At 33.9% G+C, this 13599-nt stretch overlaps 2 protein-coding genes across 3 annotated transcripts in view; one reads left to right on the top strand and one right to left on the bottom strand.

Annotated features, from left to right (window-relative positions):
• The window catches only part of Ubr3 (Ubr3 ubiquitin ligase), a 209657-nt gene extending 201274 nt beyond the window's left edge, over window positions 1–8383 (top strand). The window contains exons 15-31 of one of the 2 annotated variants that reach the window (XM_076413977.1): window positions 163–348; window positions 410–553; window positions 615–725; window positions 786–928; window positions 984–1130; window positions 2018–2212; window positions 2271–2422; window positions 2475–2679; window positions 2788–2933; window positions 2993–3158; window positions 4714–4954; window positions 5009–5224; window positions 5278–5555; window positions 5610–5815; window positions 5872–6019; window positions 6083–6354; window positions 6972–8383. In XM_076413977.1, coding sequence (XP_076270092.1) covers window positions 163–348; window positions 410–553; window positions 615–725; window positions 786–928; window positions 984–1130; window positions 2018–2212; window positions 2271–2422; window positions 2475–2679; window positions 2788–2933; window positions 2993–3158; window positions 4714–4954; window positions 5009–5224; window positions 5278–5555; window positions 5610–5815; window positions 5872–6019; window positions 6083–6354; window positions 6972–7089 — 3074 coding nt within the window. In that variant the 3' untranslated portion in view covers window positions 7090–8383. The remainder of the gene's footprint in view (window positions 1–162; window positions 349–409; window positions 554–614; window positions 726–785; window positions 929–983; window positions 1131–2017; window positions 2213–2270; window positions 2423–2474; window positions 2680–2787; window positions 2934–2992; window positions 3159–4713; window positions 4955–5008; window positions 5225–5277; window positions 5556–5609; window positions 5816–5871; window positions 6020–6082; window positions 6355–6971) is intronic. The other variant, XM_076413986.1, reaches the window with a different exon arrangement.
• A 283-nt stretch (window positions 8384–8666) lies between these two features.
• LOC143202584 (isoaspartyl peptidase/L-asparaginase) lies at window positions 8667–13296 on the bottom strand. Its single transcript, XM_076414201.1, has 7 exons — window positions 13109–13296; window positions 12844–13055; window positions 12665–12782; window positions 12429–12612; window positions 10474–10648; window positions 10289–10423; window positions 8667–10229 (listed from the first exon to the last, which is right to left on the bottom strand). Exons 2-7 carry the CDS (start codon window positions 13028–13030, stop codon window positions 10093–10095), a joined length of 936 nt encoding a protein of 311 aa, XP_076270316.1. The 5' UTR covers window positions 13031–13055; window positions 13109–13296; the 3' UTR covers window positions 8667–10092.
• Between the last annotated feature and the right edge of the window lie 303 nt (window positions 13297–13599).

Here is a 13599-nt window from a genome sequence, read left to right as displayed (position 1 = left end):
TATATATATATATATATATATATATATATATATATATATATATATATATATATATATAGAGTTCTCAAATTAACTTTCAAAATAAGTCATCATGCCTATTCTTTATACATCGCTTACTTTAAACCGCTTGTGGAATGATCGTGTGGACTTCTAAATTTTAAGGTGATTTAGGAGAAGATGAAACCAACTCTTCGGATTCGGACGACGTGGTGATGTCCTCCGAGACCGGGGACGACTCCGACAGGCATAGACCTCTCATGCTCGACCAGAAGCACCATTCCGGTCAAAACAGTTGCCAGGACGATGTTGGAATGGATATCATCATCTATACCGGTGGAAATTCTATTGGTATTTTTTTCAATGCCTTTTGTGATTTTCAAATTAAATGTGGTGTTTTTATTATCTCTAGATGAAGGACGTAGTGTACCGGAATCTCCAGTCGAAGATATTTCTTCTTGTTTGGCTCTGCTACCACCAGATGCGCCAGCAGAGCCGATGGAAGTGGACGACAGAAGAATCGCTTTGCCTGGGGATAAAACTATAGCAAGAAAATGTAAGAGTTTACCATTATTAATAATTCAATCGGAAGATTGCATAAATATTTCGATCTTCAGCTTATTCTAGTCCCGATTCTCCAGTACCTCCAGCTCCACCTCTCGCTTTACCATCGCCGGCTTATCTTCCCGCTTTAATGGTAGGGAATGAAGTAGTGAAATCACAACCAGGTAATTTGCAAAAAGTAGTTTTTATTTAACCATGTTTATTTATATCTGTTCTTCGTCAAGGTCCCAGCAAGCTCTCCCCTGATCTAATCAACTATCAGCATAGAATAGTTCGTCAATTATTAGGCCATAACAGAGCGCTTCCTTCTACGTCACGCGGTTTTAGGAAGAGGGCCTCAACCAAACCGAAGAAGTTACAATCTGGGGTAAGTAAAATCGCATTATTGTCATTGTTAGTTTTTTAAAATGCCTTATTGTTAGGAGTTTCCTGAGGATCAACCATCTGTCGAGGTTAACGAGAGCATTATTTCACTGCTGTTGAAATTGCATTCACAATTATCTGGCGTCCCGGACAGCTTCGATCCAGACGATGACGAAGTCGATTATTTTGCTGCAGGAGATGATAAAGTAAGCATGAGTTTATTTTATACTTTACTTATTTTACTTTTTCTTTTTTTTTGCCTTTACAATCCTAAAACGAATTTATCTTTATATATAGTACTTTTGTTTCAAAATGAATACAATATGAGCTAAAATATGAATTGTTTCGCGCAATAAACAATGCTCTTTGAAACACATTATTAAAAAGACTTAACAATAAAAGAAAAAAGAAAGATTATTCCATAATATCTATTTGGGTTTCGTAATAAGCATGGGACTATAGAACAAGTGCATAAACTTGTAAACAAAATAAATGTGGACCTAAAATTCCAAAAAATATTGTTCAGTTGAATTCCTGGATATATCTCAGGTTTTTGATAAAGGACAGCACACAGGGTTGCAGGTTAAATTAGAGGAATTACTCACAAATAGACATTTCACTATAAAACAAGACTAAAGTGAAGTCTATACTGGGCCCGATGCTGTATTTCCTATTTACAGCCGATTTATCGAGCACAAAGCATCTTAGCATCTCACGGAAATCCAATAACAGCATCAAAGGAACTCCAAACACACAAAATACAACTGTTGCTGAAGACATGACGTATTAAAACATATGAAACAAATAAACAAACTTTGCGTAGAACATGTCCAGTGAATATCAATAATTGTCAACTTTCACAAGCTTAGGATGCTAAATATCTGGAAGAAGCACAAGTAAAAAAGCGTTAATAAAAATACGTATAGATATATAAAAAAGGACAAGAAAGTGATATTGTTGATGTTCTGTACTGTCTCTAATGAATTGATACAACGCAATATCATTTTAGAACCCATAACAAGTGTAATTCAAAATGTTTGTGTTACTGCACCCCAGCTCGCTAAGCAGCATATTAATTTTTATCTCTGTTCAGGTACCATGTGGTGATGGAACATTCTATGTTGGAAAGTTGTTAAAAAAGATAGCGATCTCCGACTCTGGCTGTCACAGGTTCATACAGAAAACCAGACACCAAATGTGGCCGTCGCAAGAAGAAAACGAGAAAGCTAAGAAGATGAGGGAGAACAGAGAACGCGAAGAGAGAAGAAGACGCGCCAAAGAACGACAGGTAGACATCGAATTTAGATTATTCTCTGTCGATAGTCGTTACAATTTTTTTTTTTCAGGAAAAATTAATGGCCGAGTTTGCCAAGAAACAAGATGACTTCTGGAAGCATGAAACCGAGAGAATGGAAAACGACGAGCACACAGAAAGTATGGAACATAGCGAGGTTCCCGTTAGTAAACAAGAATATGACTGTGTTATTTGTAATATTAGGTAATACGCTCCGAATTGTGTTGACGATCAAAATATAAGCTTTCTTTTAAAGTTCTCCGAGCACCGATGAAAAACCAATGGGTTTAGTAGCTTTAACACAAGCAACAAGCGTAATTGGTCACAGAAGGAGGTACGGACAGTCGGAGAGAGCTACCCTACCGACCACTGAGGATGAAAAACTACAGCTTCGCAAGGACGACATTCTAGCTGCGGAATTTGATCGGAGAGTTGAGGAATTTAACAGACATTTTGATCCGGTAAGAATTATCTACATTGAATTTGTCTTTGGTTTTCTATTTTGAATATTTGTAGCTCTACATTCATTTTTAGCCCGTCAACTTGTTATTTGACCTTATAATTTTCAGAGATCATGGTATTTATCTATTAATACTGGATGGGATGGCGGAGTCCATGTACAAACATGCGGACATCATCTGCATTTAGACTGCCTAAATTCGTATTTAACATCTCTTAGATCACAACAAAGACAACAGTCATTATCGCCTGAAAAGTAAGTAGTAGAGATATATACTGCGCGAAGAGGTGTTTGACGGACATATTTTATTTCAGAGGAGAATATTTGTGCCCTCTGTGTAGACAATTAGCGAATTCGTTTTTGCCTCTGCTGCCACAATATGGCGACAAATCCCAAATGGTTAGAGCTAGGCCCAATCAAAGTATGACGCAAGTGTTGGAAGAGGTCATTGAATTTTTAAGAGACAATGAACAAAAACCGGTAGGTGTTAATGTCACTTTTCAATTGAAATATTCGGTTGGCAAGAAAGTAATTTTGGTGTGGTAAGTGAAAAGGCATTGGTTCTTCATGTTTAAAAAAAGAAAAATAAGTAAAGGTTTAATGGGGCAAATCCTTTGGAATATTTAAAATGAGTAAATTTTAATGCATTTTTTAAGGTGAGAAAATAACTAAATAATTTGAAAGTTTTTATTATTTTGGGAAATGGCGGCTCATAATCTTCAAATCGGTCGTTTGCTTTTACAGCATGAGGAGTCAAGATTTAATAATCATTTTGTTCTTCATATTTCGACACACATTTTACATTTTTCTGAGTAGCAGCGTCGTGTAATTTATATTTTTTACCACTTTGTCGGTCAACTAAGTGGTCATTATTAAAAAATAATGATAAAATAATTATTACAGGAGTATTGTGAAAGAGACAGCTCTAGCGCTCTCACTAATGTCCCATAATTCCTTATATATTAAGTAGTTCGACTTTCCATCTTGCCAATATATTCTCATTATGTTATATATTCGAAATAAAAAATCTGTTTTTTAAAAATTCTAATAGATTAATCCCCCCTTGTTAAAATACAAGTTTTATTTCTTAATAAATTGTGCAATTGGTCGACAATGATGCCAAGTCGGTGCTGTATGTCATGTCATCATGATACTTTTCGTTTTCAATTTTCACTCGTTATATATTAGACTTATAATCTAGTTTTAAAGATTTTTTTATTTGAAGCTTTATTGTGAAAAATCGGTACACTGTATTTTATTCGAAATATTGTCCATCGACAGTTACTACTTTTTCCCATCTTTTAATCAATATACGGATTTATCGAAATACGGATTTCAAAACAACAATGTACCTTTTGATACTATCCACGAATCGATCATTTTTTGGTATCTTCATAGTTGATAGTTGCTCAGACATGTCACAACTCATATGTCGGAACAAGTAGTAATCAGAAAGTAAAAATGATTCCAAGTATGATTTCACCGGTTTTGCAACATGTGGTTGAGAGTTGTCATGCTGAAGAATAACATTATTGTGTCTTTACTCATATTCCGGCGTTTTTCGCCCAGTGCTCGACTCAAACGTATCAATTTTAATCGACAGCGATCCCTATTAATGGTTTCATCGAATAATGCCTTCAAAACCTCGTCTTCACACATTTTTTGAGCTATCCAGAACGCGGTTTGTCTACAGTGCCAAAATCACCATTTAAAATAAAAATACTATTTGCTTGGTACAAAGGTGACATTTTCAACGCTCTGAAACAATGCTTTGTTTACACTTATACGAAATGACACATACTGAAAAGTGAAGCCTGGTAAGGCTTCAACATAAAATTGGTTACAAATGTACCCAATGCGATTAACACCATCTGTTGTAAATTCTTCAAAATTAATTTATAAGCCTGATATCTTTGTAACCCCTTTGCAAATTGCATAACATGAATAATAAGGTCCCTTTAAAGAATTTCAAAAACCGACATTACTTTCTAACCAACATGATACTGAACATAATTTAATTTTCATTATTATTCAGAACATTTCAAAAATGGCTGAGGCGATTGGTAAAGTAATGGGTGACATGACCGACAGTACCCAAATTAAACCTATATTTAAGCAAACATATGACGACAAGGTGGTACCTCAAAGTTTATTCCTGTTTGTTACATCGATAGCTAGAACAAATTTGGAAGTTGAACTGATACAGAGGGGCGGATCGTTGGTAATTTCGTCAAGCGATCCCCCGAATCCACTACTCCCCAAAAGAGATTGTATAGGTATGGTTTTCTGAGGGGATAAGGTTTTTAGGTATTAACCATGTATATTTACAGTTCCTTTACTACATGTCTTAGCTGAACACGCTCGAGTAGCCAGAAGTATAGGGAAATGGCCATCGTGGATGACATTTAAACAGTTATGCGGCTTGCCCTCAAAAGACCCAATAAAAACACTGGCGCCCTATGAATGGGAGGTACCAGTTCTACTAAAGGATCCCATAGCACAGCTGTTACAGCTTGTGTTATTGTTGCCATTACATTTAGATCAGAGTAAGATTATTCGACCTCATTTATTCTTATTTATGCAATAACTTATTTTCCAGCTTATTTTACGACAACCGTCCAAATGGTGTATAACCTCTTGTATTACCAGGTAGTAACTCAAGTTTCTTGTGGTTTAACCAACGCAGAACGCTCTAAAGCAGCCAGCGGAGCCTTTAACGAATCTGTCAGAAACATTTGTGATGCTTTGAAGCTGGTTAATGATTGTCTCGGTCACACCGACCTTTATATGGACGACGATGACACTAGCGAAAGTGGCCCATCATGTGATGAAACCACGACAAGTGGCAGATTAAATATAGTTGCCTTAGAACAGCAAGTTGGTATTCTTTCTTAGATCCTCATTCGGATTTTAACGCACACATTGTTGTAGGTTCAAAAATTATGCTTACCGTTTTTAAGAATAGCTTCGTTACTTAAATTTCATATTTATCAGCAACCTTTGCCAGAAATAAGAACACCCCAAAGTGAATTCGTACGATTAGTTTATTATTTGGAATTAGTAACTGAATCAATGGACTGGGATTGTTTTAATGCTAGTGTAGCTTTAAATTGGCCACAGGGTACAGATATGCATAAGTACGCGTTGACAAGTCATAATCCTATTGCTGTATATTAATTATGTTTAATTTTAGGTGTTCTCCACAGCTATGGTGTAATGAATACTCCTCTTTTATAACTAAGAGCCAGATTGCCGCGAGGAGTTTCATAATGGACCAGCACACCGTATGGCATCCGCCAAGATTGTTATCATTACCTAAAGAGTATGAGAAAATTTTCACTGTAGGTTCAGTCTTATATTCATTTTGAATTAGGGTGATTTTTCTTGTTTTTTTTTTATTTTAGTACTACCACGAGCGACCGTGTAGTCAATGCCACTCTGTGGCCCAAGAAACAAGCATCTGTTTACTGTGTGGTACTATTGTTTGCTTAAAACAAAATTGTTGTAAGCAACAAAATGTATGTGAGGCAGTTGCGCATGCTCAAGAATGTGGAGCTGGCACTGGGGTATTCCTAGTTATAACTTCAACCTATATAATAGTTATTAGAGGTCATAGAGCATGTCTTTGGGGTTCCTTATATTTAGATGATTTTGAAGAGGAGGACCGAGACTTGAAGTGAGTACTTTATATTAACCGTTATGATTTATATTTGTTGCCTGGGCAACATTGAAAGTTTTTTTTTCTTCATCTGTTAAAAGTCCTTTAAACCGAGTGTAGCAGTGGAAAACAAATTTGCCAAGTTATTTGATTAGGCAACCAAGCGAAAAGAATATTGCACTATTGGTCTTAGCTAGTTGTTGCTAAACCGACTCAAAGCTAAATTATAGGAAAAAATCTAGTTAGAAAAATGAATTAATAATTTATAGGATGTCGGTATCTTCTTTAGAATTTGTGTATTGTTCTATTTTTTCGAAGGGTTAAAATTGGTTAAATATTGTATTAAAAAAGTTATGTTGAGATTGTTAGTGGAGATATTAATGATGTGCATGGAGTTACTTACATTTTTTGTTGGAGTATTGACATTATTTTCGGAGACTGCATTCCTGGAAATAGTTTTTTGTGATAGGCATTTTCTGTAAATTCGATTAGGAAACGAATGTTTTATATTTGAAGTTGTTCTTTCTTTATTTTATGAAAACGTATTTTACATTACTTTGCCACTACTTTGCACGTAATTATTGGTTCAACAAGCAGATTCAAACACCCAACTAAAACTTTGATTTTTTTTACAGGCGCGGGAAACCACTATACTTAAGCAAGGATAGGTTTCAACTGTTGGAGCAGCAATGGTTGGCGCACAGGTTCGATCATACGAAGAAGACGTGGGTGCAACACCGCAACGCCCTCTAGAACCAACTCTAACGTTTCCATCTGACGTTTTCGCTGATAATAAACCGTTGTTTGGAAAATTCTGTAATGAATCTCATTTTTATTTTGACTGTGATAAGATGTTTGGGAATAGTTGAGATCGATGTTTTACACGTTAAAATAATTATAAAGCTTTAAAGATGCTCTGCGGCGGCGAGACGGCAAATGTAGATGATTGTATGGTGGGAGTCCTTGAGACAGACTAGGGATTTTGTGGTCTCGATTTCGAGTTAGGAACGTAATCGATTCTTCATATATGAGTATTAGTAACCATCCTTTGCCGCGCAAGAACTTACAGATGACATCTTCAACGTAAACTATTGCCTAATACAACTAGCAGGTTTTTATTAATAACGATTCGTTATAGTCTAACCTCAGAGATATGTGTATATATAACTATAAATTACAATATTGCTTTAATATGAGATGTAGAAAGACATTATTTGTACAGTGAAATGAAGAACAGATGCGATTAAAATTATTTATAATGATTAGTAGCCTAGCCTAAGCCTGTTTGACCCACTACCTTTATAATTTTAACTGTTAAGTTACGATTCTGCGTTTGACCGATGAGCATCGAAAATAGAGCGTATAGTGTGTTGGTGTTCTTTTTTTTTTCAGTTATTTTTTCTGGAATATGTCCAATACTATCGACGAACTTTTTTTTGTCGTGTATAATAGATGTTCCCTGATACCTAGCAGGATGCTTTTCTTGCGGAATATACAGGAAAATCCCGTGAACGTTTACGTATTTTTTACTTGTTATTCTAGTCCTTTATATATTTCAGAAACTTACACCAGGATATTAAGAAGCTTGTTCGCTAATTTACTATTTTTTTACAAGTACTAGTTGTATAATGTTTAATAGGAAATAAAAACGACGAATATTGTTTTATTAGGAAGAGTCCCAAATGTGTAATTTGATCAAGTCGAGAGATTCCTTTTTTTTTTTGATTGTATATATTTATATATTTAGTATGTCTTTATAGAGCACTAAGGTTTAAAATGGTCTAGCTTTTATGTGATAACTTTTGTTTTATTTTCATTACAAACGTTATTTGAAATCTATGTCACTATGTTCTTATAAAAATGTAAGGCGTAAACAATTTCTTTTGTGGTCGCGCTTTGGAATTATGTTAAATTCTTTATACCTTATTACAACTTATGTTTTTTTTGTTCGTTTGTATCACGTTTAAAAGTAATCAAAAAAAATTAATTAAGCCTGTAATTTACGACTTGTGGTGAAATTAATAAATACTGGAAGAAGCAATGTTGATTAAGTTGTTTTATTATCTGGATCCCTCCTTAACGTAATTAAAAAGCAAAATAAATAGTGAATGTAATAAATAATTAACTAAAAACAGTGATTCCTGCTAATTAATTCAGATTATTGATTATAGGGTATTAAAGTTGATCGTAGAATATATATTCTTTCCAATAAAACAGCTAATACACGTCATCAAAATTTATAAAGTAACGTTTCCACGCCAAATTTGAGTTTTCGTTTATTTTCACTCGGACGGCAATATACTAAAGTAAATAAAATAATGAAACAAAAATAACGTTATGAAATATAATTTATTTTAACATTATAGTACATTTCATGCATATTTACTGAAAGACTTAAACTACAGTTATTAATATAGCTTGTAAGGGTCCATTATAGCTTGTAGGTTAGAGTTGTTTTGTTATATTTACATTCAGATATGATAACGGTGGCCGAGATATTCACAGTTACATATTCGGACACATCAGATTTCATTCTGTCTCTTTTTAACTAGAGTAATGATAATTAGTAAAATGAGAAAGAAATATGTTCCGAGTTTAAAAGGGATTTTACGTATTTCTAAAGAGAATTTGGCAATAAGTTTGATGATGTTGATGACGTGCATTGGCTGTTTTATTGGAAGGACTATAGGTGTAAAATATATATATATATATTTTTAATTTCTTAAACTTAAATTGAATATACTGATTGTATGTAATATAGCTGATTAGTACTTGTCTGAGCATAACATAAGTAGAGTATTACTATTGGATTCGAAACTTGGAATTCAAAGTATTTATTTTTTTCCATTATATTTACCTCTGTTCGGAAATGTTCTTGCATTTTAAATTACGATGTGAAATATGTCGTAAATATATTAAAAGAAAGTGTTGGTTTTATATTGCATGAGCATTTGACTATGAGAAAGATCTGTTCAAAGGGGGTACCGCGTTTCTTCACTGTTGACCAAAAACAAAGACGTGTTGATGATTCTGAGCATTCTTTTGCTATGTTTAAACGTAATAAGCCGGAATGTTTGCGTCGATATGCGACAATAGATAAAACATGGATCCATCACTTCACTCCGGAATTAAAATGATCGTCATTATCTCAGGTGGACAGCAAACTGGTGCCAGGCTTATTTTGAGGCAAAAGATAAATCGTTCTACAAAAGTGGTATTGAAATGTTAGAGAGAGGCCCTGGAATGATTGTGTAGCTCTTGATGCAGATTACGTTGAGGAATAAAGCCAATTTTGAATTAAAAAAAAACTTTTCTTGTCAATTATATTTTGAATTAGCTTGTTTTACTTGTTTATTCCTATATAAATCTTTTTCTTCTTTTTTCCTCTTGACTAAATGTATTAATTTACTTACACATATTCATTATTATTTTGATTTTAATCAATTTGGGAAAAAAAAGTAAAACTGTCAATGTTTTGTCAACCGGCTTCTATGTTACGAGATGTAAATTAAAAGAACTCTTTAACAAAAGTAATTTAGATTTTTTGTATAAACCTTGTTCTCACAATAATTAACAAAAAACATAATTACCCGATTTGATGCAGTAGTTCTGAAGTTATAGGCACACATATATTTCAGCGATTATTTTTTATCTATATAGCTTTTTATATTTTATTTTATAATATTACTAGATACATTTATATTCATTTGTAATATTACTTAATATAAGTACAATAGGGCCAACTTTAAAATGAACTCAGCTGATTATATCAACATTATCTTGTCCTTTTTCAATGCCATAGTGAATTTCATTTCCCTTTCTATAAGCCCAAGACATTCTTCTACTAGTAAACCCGATGCCTATATCACCAGTCTTTGAAATTGTGATTGCACCTAAAATTAGATATATTTTTTTAATTCTTGTGAATATTGAAGTTTAGACAGAAAATTACCCGCAGTGTTCTTGAGTTTATCGGTCATTTGCGTTAATATCTGGTTAGTTGCATCGTGGGCATTTTTGTTTTCGTACTGTATGGATTTAACGATAGCATGTGCCAGACAGTACTTGGCTATTGTCTCGCCGTGACCTGAAATACATTTTTAAACAAAAAACGTACTTGACGCAACATTTTCTTACCTGTTGTTGATACCGCCGCAACATCATTGTCCGCATATGTTCCACATCCAACCAGAGAAGTATCACTGCTTCGCCCGACCATTTTACCATTAATACCACCTGTGGATGTAGCCGCGGCTAGGTTTCCATTTTTATCAATAGCAACAGCACCAACAGTGCCCACTTCTCCTGGGTTCTATATAAGATGATATGTCAGCCAAGTAGATATAAACTTAACAGTGACTTTAAGGTCACCGGTATACCATTGGTGACTGAAAAGTCACCGTTTCTCTTAACGGTGACCTAAATCATTGCTACTTTCTTTTATATAACTTCTAACTTTAGTTAGGCCCCTTGAATGTTGCTTAAGAAGCCATCGAAATGAATGGCATGATATATAAATTATATAGATAAAATTTTTCATTACTGTATTAATAAAATAGAATACATTAACATATATTAGAAAGATTAACAATTCTTGTTGTATTGGTTTTCAGAAAGCAATAAATAAATAAAAATAAAATAATAAATTAAAGCAAATAAATCACATTGTCCAAAAATGAATATTTTTGGACTCAAAATTAGTCTACTCCCATGTATTTCACCATTATTTTTTTATTGGCAATCCTGTTTTTATATGCGATGTCAAGCATATATATATTTAATCTGCCTGTAATATAAGTGTTTTAAGTTTCCCTTTACATCATAAAAAATACCACTAAGCCGTCTTTAAAGAGGCTTTAAATTGCGCTTCTGTAAGGAAAACGTAACATATTTTCTTCCGTGGTATGTTGAACCGAACCCGCGACTACCGCAACAGTAGAAGACCGTCCTGTCGCTTTAACCACTGCGCTAACGAGGGAGGCCAAATTCAGTTTATGAAAACGTAAAATCCCTTTATTCGGAGAATTCATTCTCATTTCACTAATTAGCACTAAAGAGACAGAATGAAGTTTGATTCATTTGAACACGTAACCAAATCGGTCTATAAAATTCGATTTGTTTCAATTCGATATAATAAAACAACCTACAAACTGTTGTACCTGTTCAATTAACTGTAGTTTAAGTCCCTAAATAAATATGCATTAGATGTACTGTAGTGTTAAAATAAATTATATTTTTTAACGTTATATTATTTGTACTAGTATTTTGTTGTTAGAGCCAAAACAAGCTAAAACTTGAAGATTTGGTGCGGCAACGTTGCATTATACATTTGGATGACGTGCATTAGCTGTTTTATCGAAAGGTCTATACAATATCGTGAGATTTACTGTTTATGGTCGATCTCAAAATATGTAAATTATGTAATAATATTTTGACAGTTAACAGGTGTGTCAATGTCCTAAAACGAATTTCACACAAACTAAAAATGCAGAATATAGAGAATATAATAATAAAACAGCCAATGCATGTCATCAACACCGTTGAACGTATTGATAAATTCAGTTTATAAAAACGTAAAATAGCTTTTAATCTCGGAGCTTTTCTCATTCTCAGTACTAGCATTACTCTAGTTAAAAAGAGACAGAATAAATGTAATGCACTCGAATATGTAACCTAATCGGTCTATAAAATTCAATTTGTGTTGGTTCTACCTATCGACACCGTTGACATATGTCGTACAATCTATAGTAACTGTTTAACTGTAGTTTAAGTCCTACAATAAATATGCATTACATATATTATAATGTTATATTTTATAACGTTTTGTTTCATTATTTTATATATATTAGTATTTTGTTGTCAGAGTCAAAATAAGCGAAAACTTAAATTTGGTGCGGCAAATTTTGATGACGTGCATTGGCTGTTTTATTAGAGAGACTATATGACTATGTCATTTGTATCTCTAAAAACTAGAGCCAACCGGCACTTTTATGATGATTTTAAATTTCAGTAGATGAAAATGTATAACAAAGGAATATTTTTGAGCTCGGTTGTCTAAATAGGCCACCGCTAATGATATAGTGCAGTATTACCCTAGCTCCTATTTCAGTCCTCGTATCTTTTCGTCTTTTATATTCCTCCAAAGCTTGTTTAGCGTAGGGCGATACAAGGCTGCCGGGTGGAAGAGTTGGGACTCCCTGTTCCGCGGCAAATTTATTCGCTCCAGCTCCAGCCAGCAGTATGTGAGGAGTTTTATCCATAACCAATCGAGCCAAACTATCAGAAATACGTTTAATGGTCATTCTGTTGAGGTAACTTTTACATTTACCTTATGGGGTGCGCGACATCTTTTACAACGGTAACTGCGCCCACACTAAGATCAACACCATTCATTATACTAGCATCCATCTCCACTTCCCCACCTAAATTAAGTACCGAGCCGTAACCTACAATATTGTTGGTAATTAATGAAGATCACAGTTATGCAAAACAGCCATGAAGACCTACCCGCGTTAAAAGCCTCATCGTCTTCCATCACCCTTACCGCAGCCTCAACAGCCTCCAAAGCACTACCTCCATTTTTCAAGATAGCGTAACCTGCCTCTACCGATTTCTTGTTCCCATCGATTTTCGGCTGTATCCTGGAGTCGGGTATATCTCCAGCTCCTCCGTGTACCAACAGTATAGGTTCCATGATAATTTTACGTTTAACTTTCTTACTATTACGCGAAAATTTACCTGTTTAATTATAGCGATATATTTACCTCCTTACCTTGAGAATACTTTCTACTGTGTAATAAAACGATTGATAAGCGACTACCAGTTTATCTCTTAAGTGCAAGATAATATTTTTTCGTCTGTTAAATAAATATTAGCACTGTTAAATTCTAAATAATACATAGAAATTTGACTTTCAAAAAACAAAGACGCACATACGCAATGTTTTTGTACTAAAAATATGTTTATGTTATATACGTATCAGTATACTGCAGATTTAATACTAGGTTAATGCTCCGAGATACCACGCGCTACAGCTGAATAGAAAATAAAATCGTTCTGGTTTTTTTAAAGATATAATGTAACATTTTTTCTTAAAAAATATACGTTTTATTCAATATCTTACTTGTGGGAAGGCTTGATACATATGCAATCATAGAAAAAATGCCTTTACATTTTACTAAATAAGAAATTCTCTATAGGGTGGCCTATTAAGAAAGGCGTTTATAATCTTTTACAGTTTATGTAACATATATTATAGAATGA

This window comes from Rhynchophorus ferrugineus, unplaced genomic scaffold (genome assembly GCF_030347505.1).
Source record: "Rhynchophorus ferrugineus isolate W39M unplaced genomic scaffold, kcgeb_rfMv2 rfM1, whole genome shotgun sequence".
NCBI lineage: Eukaryota > Metazoa > Arthropoda > Insecta > Coleoptera > Curculionidae > Rhynchophorus > Rhynchophorus ferrugineus.
This window is presented reverse-complemented; position numbering and strand designations above follow the sequence as displayed.